The sequence below is a fragment of the Condylostylus longicornis genome, unplaced genomic scaffold (assembly GCF_029603195.1).
Source record: "Condylostylus longicornis isolate FDR11 unplaced genomic scaffold, ASM2960319v2 ptg000438l, whole genome shotgun sequence".
In the NCBI taxonomy this organism is placed as follows: Eukaryota; Metazoa; Arthropoda; class Insecta; order Diptera; family Dolichopodidae; genus Condylostylus; species Condylostylus longicornis.
In genome coordinates, this window is record NW_026578397.1 from 15,993 (window position 1) to 38,609 (window position 22,617).

Consider the following 22,617-nt stretch of genomic DNA (forward strand, 5'->3'; position numbering starts at 1 on the left):
AGGACATGAACAGTGAGAATCCCGAAAAGACCAGAAGAACGACGTATGTCGCGCCCAAACATGAAGTCATTTTGTGGGACGGAATTGTTTCCGTCCGGATCTTTTTATTGAGAGTGAAGAAGACAGCAGAACCACCGACCGCAAAGAAGAGAGCAAGAATTCCCAAGATACAACTTATGGCAATAACGGCAGTCAATGCAGACCAGACCATAGGCCAGACGGTTTTCTCCCACATAATAATCAATTTCGCCATCACAAAATCCACATCACCAAGAGACGTTGCGGAATTATCGGCAGTCGCAAATGCTTCTGCCAGCATCACAGAATTTCTTCCGAGATACGTCCCAAGATTCTGTTCGAATAGCTTGATTCCAGACTCCGTTGTTGTATCAAGGTCAGTCGCGTACGTCTTCAGCATCGATGGAAGAAAGTGGCGATACATCATTCTCACTGGCTTCTCATATTTACTGAATAAGAACTTGATATCGTCGGTTTCGAGGTTTGGATAGATATTGTCGAAAAGGAGCGCCCCGAAACCTTCTGTTGCAATTGCGCCGGCAAAACTCTCAGACATCACGCGATCCCGGGACCCTCTTAGAACGGAAACCAATGACTTCTCGTTCCCGTTGAAAGCGAACATAATCTTCTCACAAAGAGGGCAAAGTTGTTCAGAATCAGCTAACGACCGTCGGCCTGCGGGTTCTTCACTGGGTGCACCTGGCCGGGGATTAACTGTCTCTTTGAGCTTTGACATAACAAGCCACTGGGGATGAGATCCTTTCCAATCTAAACTGACGTCGGATGCAGCATGCATCTTTGTTGCGCCAAAATAGTGACCCTTCATCGACGTCCAAAAATCGCACGCCAGTGAATTCCGTCCATAAGACAATTGCGCAGAGTAAACGAAGGCGACGATACCAATAGCAATCATCGCAATGAGTCCAAAGAGTGAGAGAACTTTGTATCCCGTCGTTTTACACGTCTTTAGATTGCTCAGAGGTCTTCGAGGGCGATCAGTACAAGCTCCACCGATTTTTCGAAACTTGCTTCTAAAACATTTCATCAAGGAGAAGGCGAGAGAAATGGTTAGAAGGAAGATGATAAAGGTGATGACGGTATACGCGATGAGGCCCCCCTTGCTCATAACATAAGATCCCATGTTCGAGGACTGAACAGCGTGGGTGAGGCGCTCCACTCCTGATTGCGATCCAAATGTCGAGAAGAGTGATTTAGACGCCGCATTAGGGAAGACAAGAAGGCCGTTTTCGAAAGAGTTGGGATCCCTGCAATATTGAGCGATTTTCTCATCGAACATCGGCGACCAGGAAGCGTAGTTTCCATCAGCATGAGGGTACCACTCGGTGTCCCCGGGACCGATTGAATTGAATGAAGCGAAAGGCATTGTAACGGAGACAAAAAACCGTTGAATTTGATACAGAAATAATTACAGAAGATTTGAAATCAAAAGATCAGAAATTGATTTCAAAAGAGTCGCATTCAATTGAAAACAAAAACGAGGGCGAAATTGACCCTTGAGAAAGATTGTCGCGTTAACAAAAAAGAATTAGAGTGCTGAAAATCCAGCAAAACGGTCAGTGTGAATCTGCCAAAAACGTCCTAGCCGATCTAACTGAACCGCAACAGGACGCGTCAGGCACCATGTCCCAATAACATGCGGTACGCTGCTCAACGCCAGTTGTTGGAGACTCGTGACACACTTGTTATATCAACTTAAAAAAGTTTTGTAAAAGAAAAAGACAAAAAAAGGAAACTTAAGCTCTTAATCGACTAAAGCGCCATTCAGAAATAAAACTTGAAGTGACCATCTGACTTTAAGACGCCAAAGTAGAACCACACGAATGATAGCAAGCAGTGAGACAACAACTGCTGGACACAAAATTGCAACAGTTAAATAGTAAGGATCCCGAGGGAAGACCAACAGAAAATCATCTCGATTAAAGTTGGTTAAACCGCTCAATGACGAAACTCCAAACGGAATGATAAAAAACCGAATAACGATCCTATAGTAGACTCATTGATATATTTGACAAAGGCGGTTCTTCCTCTAGCTCATTGATATATTTGACAATGTGGCTCACCCCCAGTCGATCTTCATTTCCACGGTGTCGATACTTTCGCCGTACTTTCTTAACTCAAGGAGAGCGCGTGCGTGTCGATGATGTCGGATCGAACCACGTCGACGGGGCACAGTGACAGATTTGTACGCGTTCGCATTGAGACCAATTCCGACTAAAATGCTTGCAATTGTCGCTGATAACCAGACTGTTGAAGGAGATTGTGCCGCAGTCATCGCAACAATCACTGCCCAGTATGTAAAGTAAACCTGAATAATAAAAGTGAGAAGAGATCGAAGGGAAAGTCCCTCACCCACAAAATCATAAAAGGCAGTTCAGTGATTTCCAACAAACGTTGCGTTCCTCGTCGAATAGGATGTTCCGGTATGACACGGACATCGTATCGATATCGCGAAGGGTCGTCTTTTGCTTCCATCATGCAAAATTTGACAAAACCTTGTGTCATGCGCGAGAAAAAGGATGGCTGATAATTTCGGCACACCATGGCGTGACTGTCGTGGTCATCGTCTCCGTCAATACTGCCGTTGCGCTGCTTCTGTTTGTTCTGTGGAACCACTCGCAATGGGCAGGTCGCGCAATTGCGGCAAGGACATTGGCACAGGGTGCTGCAGGTCACTTGGCTTGGCTTATTAGCGTCAGTCTCGCTGGCCGTGCTCTCGGCAGCTGTTGGGCTGGAAAAATCATCCGAATGCAGTTCTTGAGATTGATGCAAATCAGGATTCAACACTCGCAGGAGTTTGCGAGAAGAACGGGGAGATTGGTGGGGGATTGCATGCTGCCAATCACTTGATGAGCATGTCACTCTAGTGCTTCCAACACTCGCATGAGACGTTTGACGCGACGTGTTGAAAGACATACTATCGCTATCATTGACTGTATTATCTATGCTTGTGGCAGTACTGGATGCATTCAAGGTCGAAGGTGAAGTCGTTCTGACTGACTTGCTGTTGGAAGCGCTAGTATTTGATTCAAACGTACGATGACAATTCAAACTTATTTCCGGATGTTTGGACTGGGTATCCGCAACGGCCGGAGGCCAGAGAATTGACAACAATGGCAAACGAGATCTGGAAGGGGCATCCTTTTGACTTCGAACTCTTGCCGTTTCTGGAGATGGATGAATTTGAATGATTCTGTTTGCAGGAGGAAGCTGTTCAGTGGCCGTATTTGAAGAACCCATGACTGAAAGAGCTTCCTGAGTCGCGGCGAGAAGAGATTGAAGTTTGAGATCATCAGAATTGTTGTTTGGTGTGGCTGTTTTTGCTAATTCCATTGAAGGGGTCAGTGAGGGTTCTTCATTGAAGGTTGGTGTTGTGCTGACATTCAATCCAGATGATTTTCCGATGTCTTCTATGATTGAATCAGATTTCGGAGTAGTGATTGTTGCTCTTCCCTTTCTCCATTTTAATTGATGGTTGGCGTTTTCTTGTATGACTAACTTTATTATTGGTGATTCTGTTGACTGCAGTTGTTGCTCTCTTTGAGTTACATTTTCTGTTTGACTACACATTTTTTACTTCTCTAAAAAACAAATCCCCAAAGTGACAAAACAAATACCGAAAGTGACAAATTTTACAAAAGCTGGGCCTGGTGATAACAAGCAAGCAGCCGCGGTCCGCATATGCAAGCAAAACAAGTGACAGACAGTGCTGAAAGTTCTAGAGCTTATGGCGGCCTGTCGCGCGGTGTTTGCCATGGCACATTCATTAATCACGCTAAAGCGTGGCGAACTCAGGGGCACGTACTCATGGAACTTGGGAATGATTGCACAAACACATAAATGTTCCTCGACAAACAGGTGACAGAAACCTGCTGGCGCACATCACCACATCTTCAATTTTCTCTAATTTTTGAATCTCGCATCCAGCTCCAGGATGCTACTGCTGAGCCTTGTGTTCGCTATCACCTTTCTATGCCCCGCACTTCACTGCCTGCCATCATTTCTCGCCAAATTCCCGAATTTCCCTCCATGGTGTGAAGGAGCGAAGACGAACTCCGGTAGAGCGTTTGGCCATCGAAATTGCCAAGCAGACTCTGGGAGAGGGCGATACACCAAAGTACACTTTCCTCATTGTCTCTGTATCTTTTTTCCATTGACTGACAGTTAGGGAATGACTTCCTTGCGTTTGGTCGAGAGTGGAATCTTCCCTTGTGCCTTCGTGATACCGACGGAGACGGATACACAAATGGTAACTTCTCAAAAGACAAATATGTTTTTTGTCAACATCATCATCATTATCTTACTCTAGGTGAAGAGCTAGGCGATCCCTGCTGCCTTCATGTGCCGTCGATACATAAATCGGCTCTGATATCTCCGTATGTCTCTACCAGGAATGTGTCTTATTTATCATTTCAGAGTCGGTCTGAGTGACCCAAGCAGCTCTCTCAGTGTTCCAACCGGCAACTCTTGCGCAAAATCAGAATTGCCGAAACCTGACCTCTCTGGCATTACATTACACGCTGGGTGGGTCTTGAGTCAATGACCTCCAGAGCCTGATTATCTTTATCAGGAAACGGAAGCTACAACTTCTGCTACCAAATTTCATGTCCCAACGCGGCAATGCTTGTGTTTGCAAGTCCTTCATTTCCATAAGACCAGAATCAAACGACCGTCCCCAACGACAAGCTTCGAACGCTTTACGCTTCCCTCCCCAGGCTCCTATCAGAATCGATCCCGACTTGGGAGCGTTTGGTGCCACTTCTCTCAACACAACGACGGAGGCTAGCAAGAGAGTTTTCAGCACACTTGGAGAGGAACCCGAAGAATTTCAACGCGAGAAAGCTTTACTCGCTATTCTCGATCAATTCGACCCACACAGCCTGAATATTCCAGTAGGGGACTCCTTTTAATTTCTATCGAGTGTTCCATTTCAGGTCATTCTTACTGAAGCATCTCCGGTTATTTGCGCTGGATCCATTCATGCGAAACACCTTGACCTCTCTCCTATTCTCGAAGCGTCAAATGTTCAGGTTGCAGTTCAGTTCAGGTACAGTCGACTTGACGTATGAATGTAAATTCCGTCATAATAGGAATTGGGCTCAAGGTGGCCCCACATCTGAAATCAAAACTCCGGTCATCTCTTCTCCTCAAGTCGACGATTTACCTTGTTCTGAATTTGAGCTGTCCGTGATTCCAAAGACGAAGAAAAGAATGGATGTGCGTCTGAAAGAACAGTCATCTATCCGGCATTCCCTCTTTTTTGTAGCCTATGGTGAAGGCGTCTATTTTGCTTGCCATTCTCCTCGGCACTTATCTGCTAATTTCGGCAGTGTTGCGATGTGCAAGACCCTTCAGTCGACTGCGTCATTTCTGTTTAAGGCAGAGGCATTTCAGATGGCAGGGCCAGTCAGTCCAAGTTGCCCTTCTTCATCGTCATGTTTCATTTATCAGATACGTCACATCAGATTTATTACTCGCCTTCTTTACTCTCGCGATCTTTGTCGACCTGCTTTATGTCGCTGTGGCCGTCCTGACAGATCCAAGTCGTTCGTCAAAATCGGTTTTTCATGTAAGAGAATCTCTGGAGAGTCCTGTGTCACTCCATCTTTGCAGAATCTTGGTGTAGTTGGGGGTTATGGAGCCTCCATCGCCACAGCAGCGACCACAGTTCTTGCAGCAAAACGCTACAATCTCTTCCATATTGCAAGTCCAGGAATGTTCGAGCGAGCTGTAAAATATCACGGTCTCTTGGGCCATGCTGTGTTTCTCATGGTTGTCCTTCACGGTGTTGTCAAGCTAGTTGACGCACAATTTGATTTTCAGCGTGGTGGAATTTTTACTGGATTGCTTGCTGGTACGTTGCTGGAGAATTACGTTTTGTTTTTCAGTGCTTCTAGAAGAATCATTATTTGTTATTATTCTTCAGGCATTCCGTTTGTCATTGCGTACATCGGAGCAATCAATTATATTCGGGTCATGTGCTACGAAGTCTTTCGTCTTCTCCATATGTTGATGCCCGTTGGTCTGGGATTCACCATCTGGCATTTACATCATATAAGCGATGGGAGTGAGTGTTGTTGTTGAAGATTCAATTGATTGTGACTCTTTTTATTGTCTTTCAAGGACATATTGGTTCCTCTATCTCGAAAGTCTTTCTTTTTGTCAGCGTCCTTTTATACCTGATCGACAAAACTCTTTCAGGAATACAGGATTGGCTGTTCAAAGTTGCAGAAGTATCCATCGCAAGAATTGGACAGGATGCTGTCGTCGACAATCAGAAAGACCCACACGCACACATTTTGTTGAGATTTAGACAGAAAAACGGAACACTTCTAAGTGGTGAGTATTTTTCAAAACTGGTTTGAGTTTCGTTTGATCCAGGCCAGTGGGTTCACATTTGGATTCCATCACTCGGATTCGTGTCGCATCCGTTCAGTCTGATGCCAAACGTACCGGAATGTAACGACATTGACGCAACACAGTGGACGCTCCCGACAATTCTTCAAGATGAAATAACGTTATCTGGGGAGGTTGGAACGAGCGAAGATGTCACCCTGCCAACCGACCCAACGTTAGAATCTGACGGGTACGTGTGAATTTCCAGCCTTCAATCTTCAGTCGACTTTTCCCTCTCAGGGATCAATTTGAGTTGCTTATTAGAGTTCAAAAAAGCGAGAAACGTTTTGGCTTCTACACTCCTTGGACGCGACGATTGTACAACTTGTTGCGCCGACAAGCTCTGGATGAATGCGAAGAAGAAATATGTCCCAAAATGCAGTATTCTCTCGATAGATTGCAAGTCGATGCGGCCCTTCAATCGCAAATTTTTATTACGAGGGCTTGCGGACCGAATCATCTGAGTAAAGCAATTCGAGACGCGGATTCTGTTGCCATCGTTTGTGGTGGTTCTGGCATTTCGGCTCTTCTTGGAAGCCTGCTTGAGGTATCTATTGATAAGGTACAATCGACGCCTCTCTACCAAAACTCTGAATTCTTGTGTCACTTGTAGCTGAATGTCTTCTGTTGGGCCTTCCGTCCCCCGTTTCTTTTGGAATGGCTTCAACCTCATTTTTCTCGTCTTCCCCCCCATAAATGCAAAATGTTTTGCAAAAATATTTCCCCTTCACTTCAATCTCACGCATCAGATTGCAAAACGGCAGAAGTCCCTATCAATGTTTTTGCCCATCGCATGAATGTTGAAGAAGAAGTCGACCAGATCGCTGTTCGTGCCCTGAATGACTGTGATGAGCTTTGCAGCACCGGGAAAACAACGACCCCGATTTCATTGTCGAGCTCTTCATCTCCGGAGAAGCGGGAGTGCAAAAATCGCCTTCTTGATGAGCCCGGAGATCAGCCACCCTTGCGCCACCGTAAGACAGTCTTGATGCTTTTTTGCGGTCCCCCATCGTTGAGGTCAGCAATTATCGAAGCATGCAACGATGAAAAAAAGCGAGGGAGGGTTAATTTGGTCTTAGAGATCCAATCTTTGAATTTCTAAATACTTTTTTTTGATTTTATCTTCGATGCATTCACACAATACTTTTTTTTTTGATTTTATCCATACTTTGATTTTGGTTGAATTTTCGTGTTCCAATTCATTTTCTTGAGAAAAACTTCTGTACACTACCCGCAAACGAAATGAGGGCTCCAACATCACCCAATCACAAACAACACATACTCATTTCTGGTGTTCAACAAAGCAATAGACCCCAACCATCGCACATATGTCTTCATAAAACCACAAGTCAAGAAAAAGACAACATACTCTTCAAAAAACAAACAAAAACCTTGTAACAACGAAAATTTTACAGAAAAAGCAGTAAACTAGGAAACTTACTAACAACCATCGCATCGAGGCTCACAAACTTCGGTCTCGCAAACTGGAACTGCTGTCATAAGTGGAGCGACGGATTTTGTACGAACACACCCATCAGATGTTTGGCTTGAACCAGCAGGACAGATTGGAACCATCTGCCCATGACGGACACATTCCTTGTCTCCATAACCGTTCGGTTGTGGATGGTGGCCTGGTGGGCACGTCAGAGAGGCGGGAGTCTCGCGTGTTGCGACACACTTTGTTCCTTGAGGAACTGTTCCGGGCGGACAGAATGGAACCGGAATTGAACTTCTTACACGCCCACCCGACATGAGAGGGGGAATTTCACGGTGGCAAAGTTCGCCCTTTTGTTGAGTTCCTGGCGGGCACACTACTATTGGATCCATCTTTTGGTGAGAGTGACAATGTTTTCCTTTTGCAGGCGTTCCATCGGGACAGTAATAGCGAGGCTTCGTGTACTTCTTGTGTGGCGGCGTCAGAATGAAGTCGGAAATCATCATGCAAAATTTCCCAGCGTCAGGAACACCAACCATTTCTGAGATGTCCTTCATGTGTTTGCTTCCGGGAACGGATCCAGCAGGACACACAAGCTGACGAGGAATGCGTTCCACATCGTAGCACATCCCTTCTTGAAGTGTCCCACTTGCGCACATCGGGGTTGGAGGAAGGCGAGTTACATCAGCCGGAGAAAAGATTGCTGGGACGCGAGAAACGCAGCTTCCATTCGGACCTCGAATACTTCCCTCTGGGCAACCGAAAAGCGGTGGAAGTTCCTCATGGGAAACACAACGTTGAGCGATTCGTGTTGTTCCATCGGGGCATTCCGTCTTGATGGGAACGTGAGTTGTTTTCACGCATCGGCCACTTGCTGGATCCATCACTCCTATTTTGCAAAACGGTATCACTTCAACAGATTCGCGATGAACACAGACACCTTGCTCGAAGAACGAGTCATCTTCACAACTCATTTCTGCTGGAACCACATCCTCGCTCTGACAGATTTCTGGGACAATCACTGGATTGCAATGCGATGGAACTTGAGCAGCAGACCGAAGAGACCCGCTATCGAGAAAAGGTTCACATTCTGGAAGAATTGGGACGGATTCAGGGCAAGGATGCGATATGAGACCTTTGCACCGAGACCCGAAAAGAGTGTAACCATCTACAACGAGAACACGTAAAATAGAATATGCAATAGGCTGTGATTACCTGGACAATACATCCGGGGCTTGGACGTCCTGACACGCTCACAGTCTCCTTGACAGCCAGTCGTGGGGGAGAAGAATTCCACTCTCTCACATTTTCCATACGATAGTTCGAACCCAGGAGGACAGCACTCCACTATTTCATGCTCGATGGAAGTTTGGCAACGCAACCCAGGGCCAAAACCAATAGGAGTTGTTCCTGGTGGACACGATCCTTCTTCTTCAACGATTCTCTCACATAGATTTGGGTCACTGTTGCATTGATGAAACCCATCCGGACATGAAGATCCCGTTGCGAGTTCCATCTCACAGTGGCCATTCATCGGGTTTAAATGCGACCCTTGAGGACAAATCAGTTGAGGGGGAAATTCAAGCATCTTTTCACAAATTGGTTTGTGTTTGGAAAATTCTTGGAATCCTGGGGGGCATGCTGCCAACATTTTTTTGACTTTCTGGATACACTTGCTTTTGTCGTGAGACATTTTGAATTTTTTGGGACATTTTGGTTTGTTCGGCTTCATAGAGAAGCACTTTTTTCCATGCGAATCGAGTTGACTTCCTGGAGGACAGACAGGACTCGCCTCTCCCGTAGTTTCTTGTACGCATCCGTGTCCGTGTTTGTGCATCATGTACCCTGGTGGACATGATTTCGAGGCTTGAAGAGTCTGGATACATCTCTCATCCGGTGTCATGACGAATCCAGGAGGACATTGAAGACCTCCAACTTGCACGACTTCGCATCCCATTCCTGATTGGTCTAGTTCACCCTCCTCACACATCATTTCAGCTGGAACAATTTCTGTCACGATGCAACGATTTCCAGAAAGACGAAATCCTTCGGGACAATCACGTCGCCCACGTGTGAATTGAGCGCATTGTCCGTCAACCATTACGAATCCGGGCGGACAGACAAGATCGCCAGGAAGAATCTCATTCATGACACAGCGATTGTGCATCAAATCGAACCCTGGCGGACAACTCATCTCATGACGGACTGCCTGGATAACTTCGTGTTGGACTGGCATCATCGGCATCATTGGCATTGGCCGTGGAGCAGGAAGAGCAGCACCGCCATGTTTTTTCTTTTTCTTGAGATGATGCAACTCTCTTGTCGGATCATCATCATCATCATCATCATTCTCATATTTATCTTCTGAATCGAAATCAAGATCATCACTTTGGACCTCTAGTTCTTCAGCATAAGAGATCAACAAAAAACCAGCGAAGAGGAAGGGAAGTAATATCCGCATTGGAAGAAGTACAAGACGGAAATTGACGGAGAAGAAAAAGGTGCTGCTGCAGTTGAAGGTGCTGCTGCAGTTGAAGGTGCTGCTGCAGTTGAAGGTGCTGCTGCAGTTGAAGGTGCTGCTGCAGTTGAAGGTGCTGCTGTAATGGAATGGGACGTCAAACACTCAACAAGACAAAAATACGAAGTGAGAGAGTGAAGAGATAGAAGGCAAACACGGGAGACGCCCTGTTGAACGAATGTCCCAAGCATGTTCGAAAATTAAGTACAAAAAAGCACGGAAGATTGTACTGTGAATTGCAGGTATCGTTTTATCCTGGTGGATTTGATGACGCCTTCACAATCGACTTTGAACTCTTCAGTGCTTTGTCGCCTCCAGCCAACAATACTTCCTGAAAAATGATCATTACGAGGACCAGGGAGTCGATCCTCACGTCGGATTTTCGTCCGCCTCCTCCTTTGACTGGCTTCACGATGTTGAGTCTCTTCGTCACATTTGCTTTTAAAAAAAATACCAAAAATGAAACGGGGAGGGCATTGCTTGAGTGAACTGACGTGCGTTGAATGAGTTGTAGAAATTCCACAAGGTTGATTCGCTCGAATCACCCAGAGCTTCAAGTTGCGATATTTTCATCGGAAATTCATCGAATTTGAGCTCTGAAAAATGGATTAAACGCGTTGAGAAAAACAGGACCCTCACCGCCATCTATTTTCTCTCCCTCCGAGGTGGATGGGAATATGGAGCTGGTGTCGAGTGACTCGCTTAACGATTGACAGGTCGAAAGCAAGCGTTCATATTTATGACGGGAATCCCTCAAATTACTATAAAACGAAGAACCTTCAGATCCATAATCTGTCTGAAAGCTCACGTTTCCAACTGCGATATTGTACGCTGCTTTTCTTCAATCCTTTGGTGCTTTTCTTTCATCTCTAATTTGAGACCTGAACAATAACATACGCTGCTACTCCTCTCTTTCTCATCAGTGACTCTGTCTATGACTCTCTTATGCTTACCGGCGTTCTTATCAACCAAATTTTGGTACATCGTCGTTAATTGTTGCAGATGGACATCAATCTCTTCCAACTTTTGTTGAAATGGTTGATCAGTGTTCTGTTGTATCACACACAATCTCATCGCTTCTATTCCAGCTTAAATATGACGGTACTTGTTTTTATACCTGGCAAATCGCTCGAAGTGCTTTTGTTCTTTTCCTTTCGTCTGCCAACACCTCTTGAAGACTTGTGAGCTGCGCTTTCAGGTGGGAAATTTCCTGGCAACAAACATGACTGCCACATTCCAATCAACACTAACCGTTTCCTGGTCGTTCTCATCAGTAGCATCACTCGTTGACATCGTCTGAAGCGCAGTGTTCCAGTTGTTTATTCGCTTCGATTTACTTGTACATCAGGGATCCGTGGTACCTCAGGGGGTTTCAATAAGAGGTCGGCAAGTTGTGGCAGATGAGCGTGTTGTTGGCGCTTCAGTGTTTTCGTTAGTTCAGCATTCCGAGATTTCAACTGGAGCAAGCAGAAGAAACATTCGGGTCTCCTTGTCGAATTCTCACGTCAGAAATTTCTTGGGATTGTTCCTTCAGCCGCGTATTTCTAATAGAAATTTCCTCTTGAAGATCGAGAAGCTCAGCAGTCGCTGCAAGGATGGATGTTAAATGTGAGAATCATGGAATTGAATTCACCCTTTGCTGAACCATGTGGATTCAATCGCGAAGAGTCTTGAGCAGACGGATCCATCTGAGTTGCAGAACCTGAGCACATGAGACATCTTGTTCTGTAGCGTTCAGAAGACCGTCATGATGTCCCAGTAGAAAATTACCTTTTTCATTTTCATCTGGGAATTCAATGTTGTTGGCGGTCAGAAGAGACTTTAGCGTCACGATGTATTTTCGTTGAACTTCAATCTTCGATTCTGCCTTGGCGAGCAAGTGCTCAACGGCTTCAAGGGAACGTCCCTATCGATAGTCGTCAAGCAGGATAATCCCCAGCACGACTCACCTCGTTGATGACCGCTTTATTCAGGATCAACTTCGCTCGCTGACCGAACCGGAGTGTTGAGAGTGTTTCTGCTTCGTTCAACGCAGACGGTGAGACGGTGCAGATCAAACATGTTTTCGAGTTTCCACCGAGCGTTTCCTAGAGAGAGAAAAATCTTGCAATCTCTTCCGATAGAATTTTACCTCTAAGACTCGCGTAAGTTTAGAGTCGCGATAAGGAACGTGTGAACTAGAATTTCTTCCAGAAGACGTCAACGAATTGATGACGTTTCCTGACGGACGGAATCAAACCAGATGAATGCGAATGAGATTTTCCAAAATCTTGATCACTTTGAGAGTAATGTGGAAGACTTCGTGTGGCAGGTGAATAGAGACTGTATTTAGGATCCTACCCAGACATGCCAGCGACTTGTTTATCATTTTTGCCTCATCTAATGTTTGTCCCTCAGCTCCACTTTTCCCAACTTTCTCGCTTCCCGCCAAATCTACAAGATAGAGTTTCCCCGTCTGTTGATGCACAATGGAAGGAGTTGAAAACAGATTAAGATGACAAAGAATGCGGCAGAAGATGAGCACATACTTTTACTGAGAGATCGTAAGTGTTTCTCTGCTGCACGGTCAAGCAGAAAATTAAATGTGAACGTGATGATTGAGCATTCATCGCGGTTCCGGCGGTAGCACGATTGATCTGAACTGGGATGCATGAGCACATGCACTTTGTACCGCACAAACCTGCCCGGTTCTTATACAGTTATAGATATCTTGTGGAGTTGTTACAAACCTGCGATTACACGCGTCTTCTCTGTGTTCGAATCAATACTCACCATTCTGATAAATCTTCCACAAAGATTCCTCGATTTGGATCTTCACGAATTCGCAAATTTGTCTTCGATGGATCAATTAAATCCTTTAATTTCTCGTTATAAATTTCCAATATAGAGACCTAAGCAGAATTGAAATGCATCTTATTCCCTCATATTGCGTTTCCATACAAACATCTCTGAGGAGAACACCTTACTTTCAGCTGGAACTCAATATGCTCATCAGCGTTCACAATATGGCTAAAAACGGATTGCACTGTGCGAGGAATTATTCCCCTTGAATCAGAAGAAGCAACTCCTAAAAACCAAACACATCCAGGTTGAATCGAATCACTTCACCACCTCGATCTGATGAAGCATCGTCTCGACACATCCCCAATGATCCAGCTGCTCCCTCCATTGTATACGTTTTTCCGCTACTAGTTTGCCCGTACGCTAGAACAGCCCCATTGAATCCTTGAAGAACAGATTCTACAGTAGCTTTTGCACCCGATTCGTAAACCTAAATGCAATAAATCCTCATCGAATAGCAGCTTCTCACTTGCCTCTTCTTGGGTTGCCTGGCTGTCGAAGACCCTGTCCATCACGAAAGACCTGTCCGCTCCACCAGGGTGCAAGATGAGGCACTGAGTCCCCATTACATTCATCACAGTATCGGAATCATCGGGTCTAAATGGAGCAACGGTTAGAATTCCTCCTCCTTCACCAAGAAAAGAAGGATCCTTTTCGAGTTCTTGAATGGAAGGTGGGCGAACACGAACACAGACCCTTATCGACTCCCGGTTGTTGGATTTGGCCATAACTTCTAAATGAAATTGTTTCTAGAACTTTCCTGGTATCTCGAGGAGAGTTTATGTTCTCGAGTTCGTTGTGTCGTTGATACAAAAAACAATAAAAGCGAAAGATTTGACGATACTTCAATCATCGTCCAAATGAAAAAAGTTCCCAGATAGCTTCTGTTCCCGATCTTTCACGGAGTCGAGCTTGTTTATCCGTGGACGGAAGTTTGTCGGGTCGCGACGGAACGAGATGTCGAGCATTTTCAAGAAGCGATTCATTCCAGTAACAAGTGGTTCAGGGGAGCGAGCGAAACAGTCAACTCTGACGCAAATGAAGAATTTCAATGAAAAGAACAATGAATTGAATGTAGAGCTCAAATAGAAGGCGGTATCTCAAGTTCCTCATGTCTTACCCTGGTTCACCATCATAGACGACAACTCGGTCAGCCAAATAAGTTGCCATGATAAAATCATGCTCAACAACAAATGCTGTTTTTTTCGCATGAAGAATATATCTGAGGATAGAAGATCGTTAAAAATACATGCGTCATCATAATTTGTCTCTGATTTTTGAGCCACTGTTGCCGTACCGTTTAATAACCTTCGACGCCATAATGCGCTGTTCGGAATCCAAATAAGCAGACGGCTCGTCGATCAGATAAATGTCTGCCGGTTTTCCAAGTGCAAGAATCAGCGCGACTCGCTGAAGTTCACCACCTGAAACGATTTGAGGTGATCATTCGAATGACACCAGCAGCGTCTACCTGAAAGGACTTGAACCTCCTGATCCAACAGTTGATCAATTTGTAGCGGCTTCACAACATCAGTTAAGAACTGAGGATGCCCGAACGCCTCTCGTATTTTCGTATGAAACAATTGTCTCACGGTGCCTTCAAACTTCGCTGAAATTGTTTGAGGCTTGTAGCTGACATGCAATCTTGGAAGCTCAGCGTCCTCCTCGTCTGGCTTCAGCAGTCCTGCTAACATTCGAATGAATGTTGATTTCCCAGTCCCATTTTGTCCCAACATCACAATAATTTCAGAATCGTTGAAATCGCCAGGTTCAACAGTCAGGGAAAACGTTCCCAAAGTCTTCTTGAGCGCTGGATATCTATAGAAACTTGATCGCTGCAACACAAAAAGGGTCTCTCATATCCAGAATGCAACTACCCTTCCTTACCTTGATCTCTTCATCAGTATCCTGCGCTAATCTGAAGTTTAACGACTCTTCTCGAAAGCGAAGATTTTCTGCATCATCAAAAACAAAGATGCGATAATGGGAGACGACATTAGATCCCAAGCAAGAACACAAGGCCCCGCTTAAGTACCTGTTGGGATAAAACCATCCAGAAACACGTTGATTCCTTCTCGAACGCTGAAGGGCATCGTAACAACGCCGTAATGGCCGGGCGATCCCCACAAGCAACAGACATAATCAGAGAGATAATCAAGGACAGAGAGATCGTGTTCCACCTAAAATGTGCAGCAATGGAATGTCTTAATCCTTCCATCAGTGATCGATATCCTTAAGACTACACACTTACAACGATGATATAATTATCACAACTTAGTAAGTTGCGAATCACTCTAGCCGCTTGAAGACGCTGTTTGACATCAAGATACGACGATGGTTCATCAAACATGTAGACATTCCCATGTTGAATTGCCGTGACAAGAATGGCGAATCGTTGCAACTCCCCGCCAGAAAGATCACTAACATTCCTTTCCAGCAGATGGCGTAAATCTAGATTGTCGACCAATTCTTGGACATTCGAAACTTGTCCCTTCTGCTCGATAATTCGACCAACTTGATCCCGAGTTTGTTTTGGCAAAACGTCAACATATTGAGGTTTCATAAGAGCCTGAAAATAAAACGAGTGATGATATCATGAGTAGAGATAGATGTGTTCGCATTTACCTTCAAATCATCCTCTAAGACGCGAGTGAAATAGTTTTGAAGTTCTGACCCTCGGAAATATTCTAAAATCTCTTTCCACTCAGGCGGGGAATCAAAACGTCCAAGATTCGGTTTCAGTTTTCCAGTCAAAATTTTCAATGCAGTCGACTTCCCAATACCATTCGTTCCAACGAGACCCAACACCTAGAAATCAATCATCAGTATCACTCAAATATCGCTCTCACTTGTCCCGGCCTTGGCATGGGCAAACGATGAAGTTTGAATGAGTTCGGCCCGAAACGATGCGTCGTTTCTTTCCCCAAGTCTTTCGGTAAATTAATAATTGAAATGGCTTCGAAGGGGCATTTTTTGACACAAATACCACATCCAATGCAAAGGGGTTCCGAAATAAATGCAAGTTTGGATGAGGCTTCGACCTCAATGCACATTTTCCCCGTGCGATTCACGGGGCAATTCTTTTTACACTCCTGGCGACATTTTTTGGGCTTGCATCTGTCACTGCTGACGATAGCGATACGAAGGCGAGCCTCATCAGTTGGTTCTTCCTTCTTCCCGCCTTTCTTCGGTGGCATTCTGTTCGACGATCTAGCGAACCTGCGACAGATGATGGGACAGAAATGACGATCTGTCTGCAGAATGACAGAATCTGCATTTCGGAGGGGGAGGATGGCCAAACAAGCTCCTTCCTTAGGAACCGTGCCATTGGTAGTTTACGTTCTTACTTTTGGTCTCATTTTTGGGAGAGCAGAGGTTGAATCAGACTTTGATGTTTCTTCCCATACGAGCGCTCATGGGCTCTCAAACGAAAGTCTTGTTTTCAAGAAGGCAGATGAATTGCAAAGTTTTTCCCAAATAACTGATCTTCTGAGCCACATCAATCAAACACTCCACGACCCTGTGACGCAACATTTTGTTCCTCTTCTTCGAGGAATGAAGACAAAAATAGAAGGACATCAAGGTGGACAGAATCTACTGTTCTCGGAATACCAGTTCATTCTCGTTATTAGTGCGTGTGTTGCGATGCATCTCATCCAAATGATCATTGATCTTACTGCTGAAGGACGAATTACGATGAGCTCACAGTACTCGACTTGCATCATGCTTGGAGCGAATTTCAGAGATCTTGGTGAATCCCTTTTGTCAACTCTAGCACGCTTTTTCACTTGTGCTTTTTTGCATGGTGACTTGATGCATCTATTTTGTAATTCTCTCTCTATTGCTTTGTCATACAAATATTTAGCTGATGGGATTCATCCACAAAATACTTGGACTTTTTTCTGGACATTTCCTCTCTTCATGACGTCTGCATTCTGTGGGAGTCTTTTTTCGTACATGACAACTTTGAGAACAAGCGGGTATTCCGTGGGTGCATCGGGTGAGAAGGAAACGCTGAGATGGAGACGTCCTTCATTCTTTCCCAGGTGGATGTCTCGGACTTGATTGTAGCTTTCTTCTTTTTTCTGTTGTACTGGAGGGAATCCCAGCATCAAAACAACAACGATTTTTCCAAGCGGTCGCATCTATTGTCGCGAGTTGTGCTCCGTGGCATCGTCTATGTGAGTGAATGTCCCAATTTGACAATGGCATTGTCTTCTTCACCAGACGGAGAAGCAAACGAAAATGCAATTGACTATGGGGCACATTTTGCTGGAACTGTCGTCGGAGTCTTGATGGCGGGTCTTCTACTCCTTGTACAAAACCGTTCTGATAAGGCTTTGTTGGTTCGATTGGCGAATGCCAGCAGTACGGTGCTGCTTGTACTCCTTGCTCTTTCTTATTTGCAAATCTCCTTCGACTTTCTTGATCATGGCAACGAACTGCTCGCTAGAGCTCGTCGAAAATGGCTGGGGGGGTCCGAGGAATCATTACCACTGATAGGAGAATAGCAAGGGCGCCCAAGGTCTTCAAACTCATTCCAGGAATGGAGCAATCCCCTCAAAAGTCAAACATTGGAATGCAATTTTTTGTCTTGAATGTTCCGCTAATTCACAAACAATCGAGGTGATGAGAGAAGAAACATACGAGAGGTTCAAAAAATGAAGAAATTGGCAAAATCAGGCCTTCCACAATTTAAATGCCAATCGTGTACCAAATAGGAAAAATGTTGAAGTCTTTACGCGTAACGATATTCAGGAGTTGTGTAGGCGGGACGATGCTTCCGTTCACGCTGAGCTTCTATATAATTGTACCCCATTCTCATTTTCTCCTCGTCCCTAAAACACAGACCAGAAATAAACAGTATACGTGAAATCCATCCTAGTACTAACAGAAGTACCAACTAAAAGCGATACTTACCATTTGCATTGACGCCATTCAGCAAACCATTTCATGCATTTCTGTGAAGCTTGTTGAGGATCCTGACGAAGAAATTATTCCAAGAAGTGGCTCAGATTTGACGCACCATTTCATATTGTTGTTGACTTAAACACTTTTGTTCTTCAAGCATTAAGTATTTACATGCATCGTTGGGACGATTTTGATGCACTTTGAGAGAAAAGTCATCGACTTCTCGACGAATCTCATCAACTGTTTTAGCTGGTTGAAATGCAGCTGGATGATAAAGCCTGAATACGAACAAACATGAGAGTAATGGCCGTTGGACATTTTCTAAAGTGAAACTGTTATTGACGTAGAAACGATTTTTAACTAATATCGCACCCATGATGATAAGCTAGATGCTTTTCCCAAGTCGACTCAAAACGAGGGGCAGATCTGAAACCTTCAGCTGGTAACGCAGTTGAGCCGACATGGTGATCGTCATCATGGCCTGCTCCATGATAAGGGACTCTACAATGACATCGCTTGTCAGGAATCTGTATTTTCTGGCGGCTTAGTCTATACCTATCGGAAGGCCAGGGATAAGCGTGGCTTTGATGGGAGCGCTGATCACGCTGCTCTCGATGGGGACGCCCTCCACTCTCTTGTGTCTGCCAAATCGGAGTTCAAGAGTCGAAAGACGAAAAAGACGTACGAGTGGAACAACGCCTTGAATAAACGTCTCTAGTTCTGTAGGTTTGGGGGGTTTCTGGGGCAAGAATATCACAAATTGTTCAAAATAAGATCATCAACAAATTACCTCCAAGAACTTGGAGAACATTCCAAGAACATTCTCTGATTTTCCGACATCTTGTTTCACCTCACATTTGGTTGGCCGGAGCGTCAATACTAGAAATTGGAGAAGTGAAATGGATGAAGAGGGGTTTCGCTTACAATGGCGACAATGACCCAAAATGGAGTTCCCGTAAACCATCAGATTCAGCATTTGGAGAAAGTTCTGGTTTGAGGTCGTCCACTTGGGATCAGGCGCAAAAAATATATTAAAGAAAATTGGAACACGAAATTAGAAAAAGCGCGAAGCGGCTTGATTAATTAACTGCGATATCAGAGTCGATGAATTTGATGATTCCAAAGTCGTTGAGGACTTTGGATCTTGGGACTTAAAGATCGCTTCGGAAGGGGGGGGGCTTGACTGTCCCGGTTCGTCACCTGAAAGAACAATTTATCGAAGAGAGAGAGGTTCACGTACGAATAAGAGTTTGGGGAGCTTGATATCGAACGGGCTCAATAGAAGAGAGATATCCACCCTCTTGAAGGTGAAACGGCCGGCTGCTATGGGACGCAGTGCTGTGGGACGCAGGATAGCCGTATGGAAACCTCCAAAGAGGAGACTGATACAGAGGGAAGGATTGAGTGTTGTTCGATTGATGGAAAGACCGATGACGAGGGTTACTGGGGGAATGAGGATATGAGGGAAATTGGGAAGGAATTGATCGATATCCGCTAGAAGCCCAAGCGGATGATGCTGGAAATCCAAGTCGATAGTCATGATTGAGTGATGAACCATTCCGTCCTTCTGGAGCGTCATCAGATCTACTTTGCTGAAATGTTTGATCCAACTGCTGGGTGGCATTTCTAATTCTTGTGTCATGGAGGAAGGTATTGCCTCTCTGACTTCGAAGTGATGGAATCGTTCTCACTTCAGATGGTGATGGATGGCCAACAACGTAATAATCAGATTCATCTTTGTTGACGCATTTAAGAAGAGGATTCGGTTTTGTATCTTGGAGAAAAAGAGAATGTCGGTCGCATCAATAGATGAATTAATTACCTGGACCTGTTTCCACTCGATCTAGGCTAGTAGCAGGAAGCACGCGTTTGCGACTTTCCCTTTGTTCTCTCGCACGTTGTTCTTCTTGTTCTTTCGCTTCTTGTACCAGCGTCTCAATATCAATATCTAGAAGAGGCTAAGAACAAACTGGCGATGAGTGGTTTGAAACCTTCTTACTTCGACAAAACCAATCGGAATGTCAACACTTTCAGCTTGTTTCACCAACATGCGCCCAATCTCCGTTTCGTCGCAATCGCCAGAACTCTTCAGGGACTTCAAAAACTTAACACCATCCTCAAATTTTAGACGAAGCAAAAACCTTTGAAGAACCTGCAAGAATTTTATATATACAACAATTGATGACGAAATGTGTCAATGAACACACCCTCAACAAAGCGACCGTCAGTGGAATAAGACTGGGCAAGCCTTCAGCAAGGAGAAAATCCCACACAACAACGACGGTACGTAAAGGAAGTCCTCTCACATAGAGCGTCAGAAACCTGACAGCAATACAAGCATCACTTGCTGCTTCGAAGCAATTACCACTGATGGAGATAGATGGGGGGAGAGATTCCCTCCGCGTTAAAATGCTTCCACAAGTCAGGAACCACTTCCAAAGCGACACCATCGCAGGCTGAGAAAATGAAATTCTTTTGATCATATTTCTTTTCCGTCACCTTCAACGTATTTCGACAAGAGAGGAAAATTCTCTCTAAAGAGACCTTCAACTCCATAAACTTCAAACAGAACAACGGTTGCAGAAAAAACTTCAAATTCATGAAAATCCGATACGAGAAGCAAAAATCCTGAAAAAGGGAAAAAGAAGGTTGAAATGCGGGAGAGTGGCCCCATAACATACCCACTACGAAATTCATTCCTTGACAGTAACCAACGCTGGGGCGATGGTTGGCGTAAGCATTCTGATGTAAAATTGAGCGATGTTTCAAGAGAGGAGGATAGAGTTCGTATGGCGAGGAAACGACTAGAACTCACCAGAATTCGGGACAACTTCTGTTGAGCGGCCACGTCGAAGAGAGAGAGTTCTGGGAATGTTCTGGAAAAGGGACGGCGAATTACAGAAACATGATTGCGGGATTACCGTGGGACATCAATATTGATCAGATTTTGAAATTGTGATGACTGTTTGGATAAATTCAAATAGTCCTGCATGGTGAAATTAGGGAGCGAGAAAAAGGGATTGGAATCTACTGATTGACTGTCAACTGGTACGGGAAAATCTGGAGAAGACGGTTTTGAATTTGGTGAGGCATCTTTAGAAACGGATCCATCCGATCCCCCTTCTCTAGAAGGAGAATGTCTTTCAGGGGAGGGAGGGGGAGAACTTCGTGAACCTCGAGGTGAAAGTAAACATTTTGACCGAAGCAAAACCTTCCAAATTTCCCAACGAAAATCTTGTGGCGCCCCTCTGAACACATCAAAGGCATTAATTCCCCACAAATCTAAGCAATCATGAATGAAACTGTCACTGGTACTCAAACGCTATGCGGAGAGATTCACAAGGCCATCCCCGTTGATGAAGGAAATTAATGCCTTACCTTCTCAACCTTCTCAGAAATGTCTGTGGGTGCGATGAGAAAAACCGTTCCAACCCGCGCTGGACCATACTCTCCCATTTCCGATAGGTTTTTGATTCCCTGACCGTTTTCGAATCGCCCAAAACAGTGTCACTCCGTCGCATTCCCCAGTCACGCGGTATCAAGGATCCCGAAGATGGCGTTGACATGACGGTGTGAGTGATGATAGAATGGGAGGAATCTGCAAAAACTGGCGGAACTCTAAAACGAAAAAGTATTTAAGCATCTGGAGGAGAAAACTGTGACAGTTCTGGCGCAAATTTGAACTAGTGTAGCAATTTTCTGAACCTGCGAGTCGGCATGACCGTTCCGTTTATGATCCTTCCAAGGCGGAGTAGCCGTCGTCGTTAGAGAGTTCTTGGTGCGGTGTATCTCGGACCACAAGAAGATGTTGTTTGATACTGATAGTAACTACTAGTCAACTACTCAAAACTCAATGTTGTATGGGATGTTTGGTGCGGGGTTCGGGTGAACGGGGTAGTTTTGGGGGTGGTCCATGCAGAGATGACTTGAAGCCAGCACAACAGACAGGAACATAACAGTAATTCACATTGGCCGTCAACAAATTGCATTTTCATTATCCTCCCAGTGATTCGTTCAGCATGCGTTCCAGCAGACAGGAATGACCATGGGTTGGCGTTGTTTTCGTGTTGTGACCTCTGGCTTGTTATTAACGAATCCACTCAAAGGAAATGTGACGTTTCATGAGATTATTTCTCATTCTGAAACGAGTGAATCGTCCGATGATTCTCACGCATCGAAACCATCAAAATGTTTTTCACGGAGGAGAAGACGGTCATCATCATCTGAAACGGGAAAGCATCACAGTGGATCATTTGATTCCGATGTTGCGAATTCTCACGCACCATCAAAATGTTCTTCACAGAGAAGATCATCACCAGCATCATCACCAACATCATCACCAACATCATCACCAACATCATCACCAACATCATCATCAACATCATCACCAACAACCCTCGATATCCTTCCTGTATCCGAGCATACCTCAAGCTAACTTCAACAAAAACTCTTTCGAATGGCTTTTTCGTAATGCGGACGT

General features: G+C 44.8%; 1 protein-coding gene across 1 annotated transcript; it reads right to left on the reverse strand.

Moving 5' to 3' along the window:
- Nucleotides 1-14,071: 14,071 nt before the first annotated feature.
- On the reverse strand, nucleotides 14,072-16,423 carry LOC129617180 (uncharacterized). The gene is made up of 9 exons (XM_055532552.1): nucleotides 16,076-16,423; nucleotides 15,852-16,034; nucleotides 15,478-15,795; nucleotides 15,262-15,406; nucleotides 15,114-15,181; nucleotides 14,698-15,061; nucleotides 14,524-14,650; nucleotides 14,347-14,448; nucleotides 14,072-14,255 (listed from the first exon to the last, which is right to left on the reverse strand). Exons 1-9 carry the CDS (start codon nucleotides 16,421-16,423, stop codon nucleotides 14,072-14,074), a joined length of 1,839 nt encoding a protein of 612 aa, XP_055388527.1.
- Nucleotides 16,424-22,617: the final 6,194 nt, after the last annotated feature.

Coding starts and splice junctions, on each gene's coding strand:
- LOC129617180 (XM_055532552.1), bottom strand. CDS start 16,423: ATGCCACCGAAGAAAGGCGGGAAGAAGGAAGAACCAACTGATGAGGCT. Junction 15,407..15,477: donor GTGATAATTATATCATCGTT/GTAAGTGTGTAG, acceptor TGCACATTTTAG/GTGGAACACGATCTCTCTGT. Junction 15,062..15,113: donor ATACTGATGAAGAGATCAAG/GTAAGGAAGGGT, acceptor TTTGTGTTGCAG/CGATCAAGTTTCTATAGATA.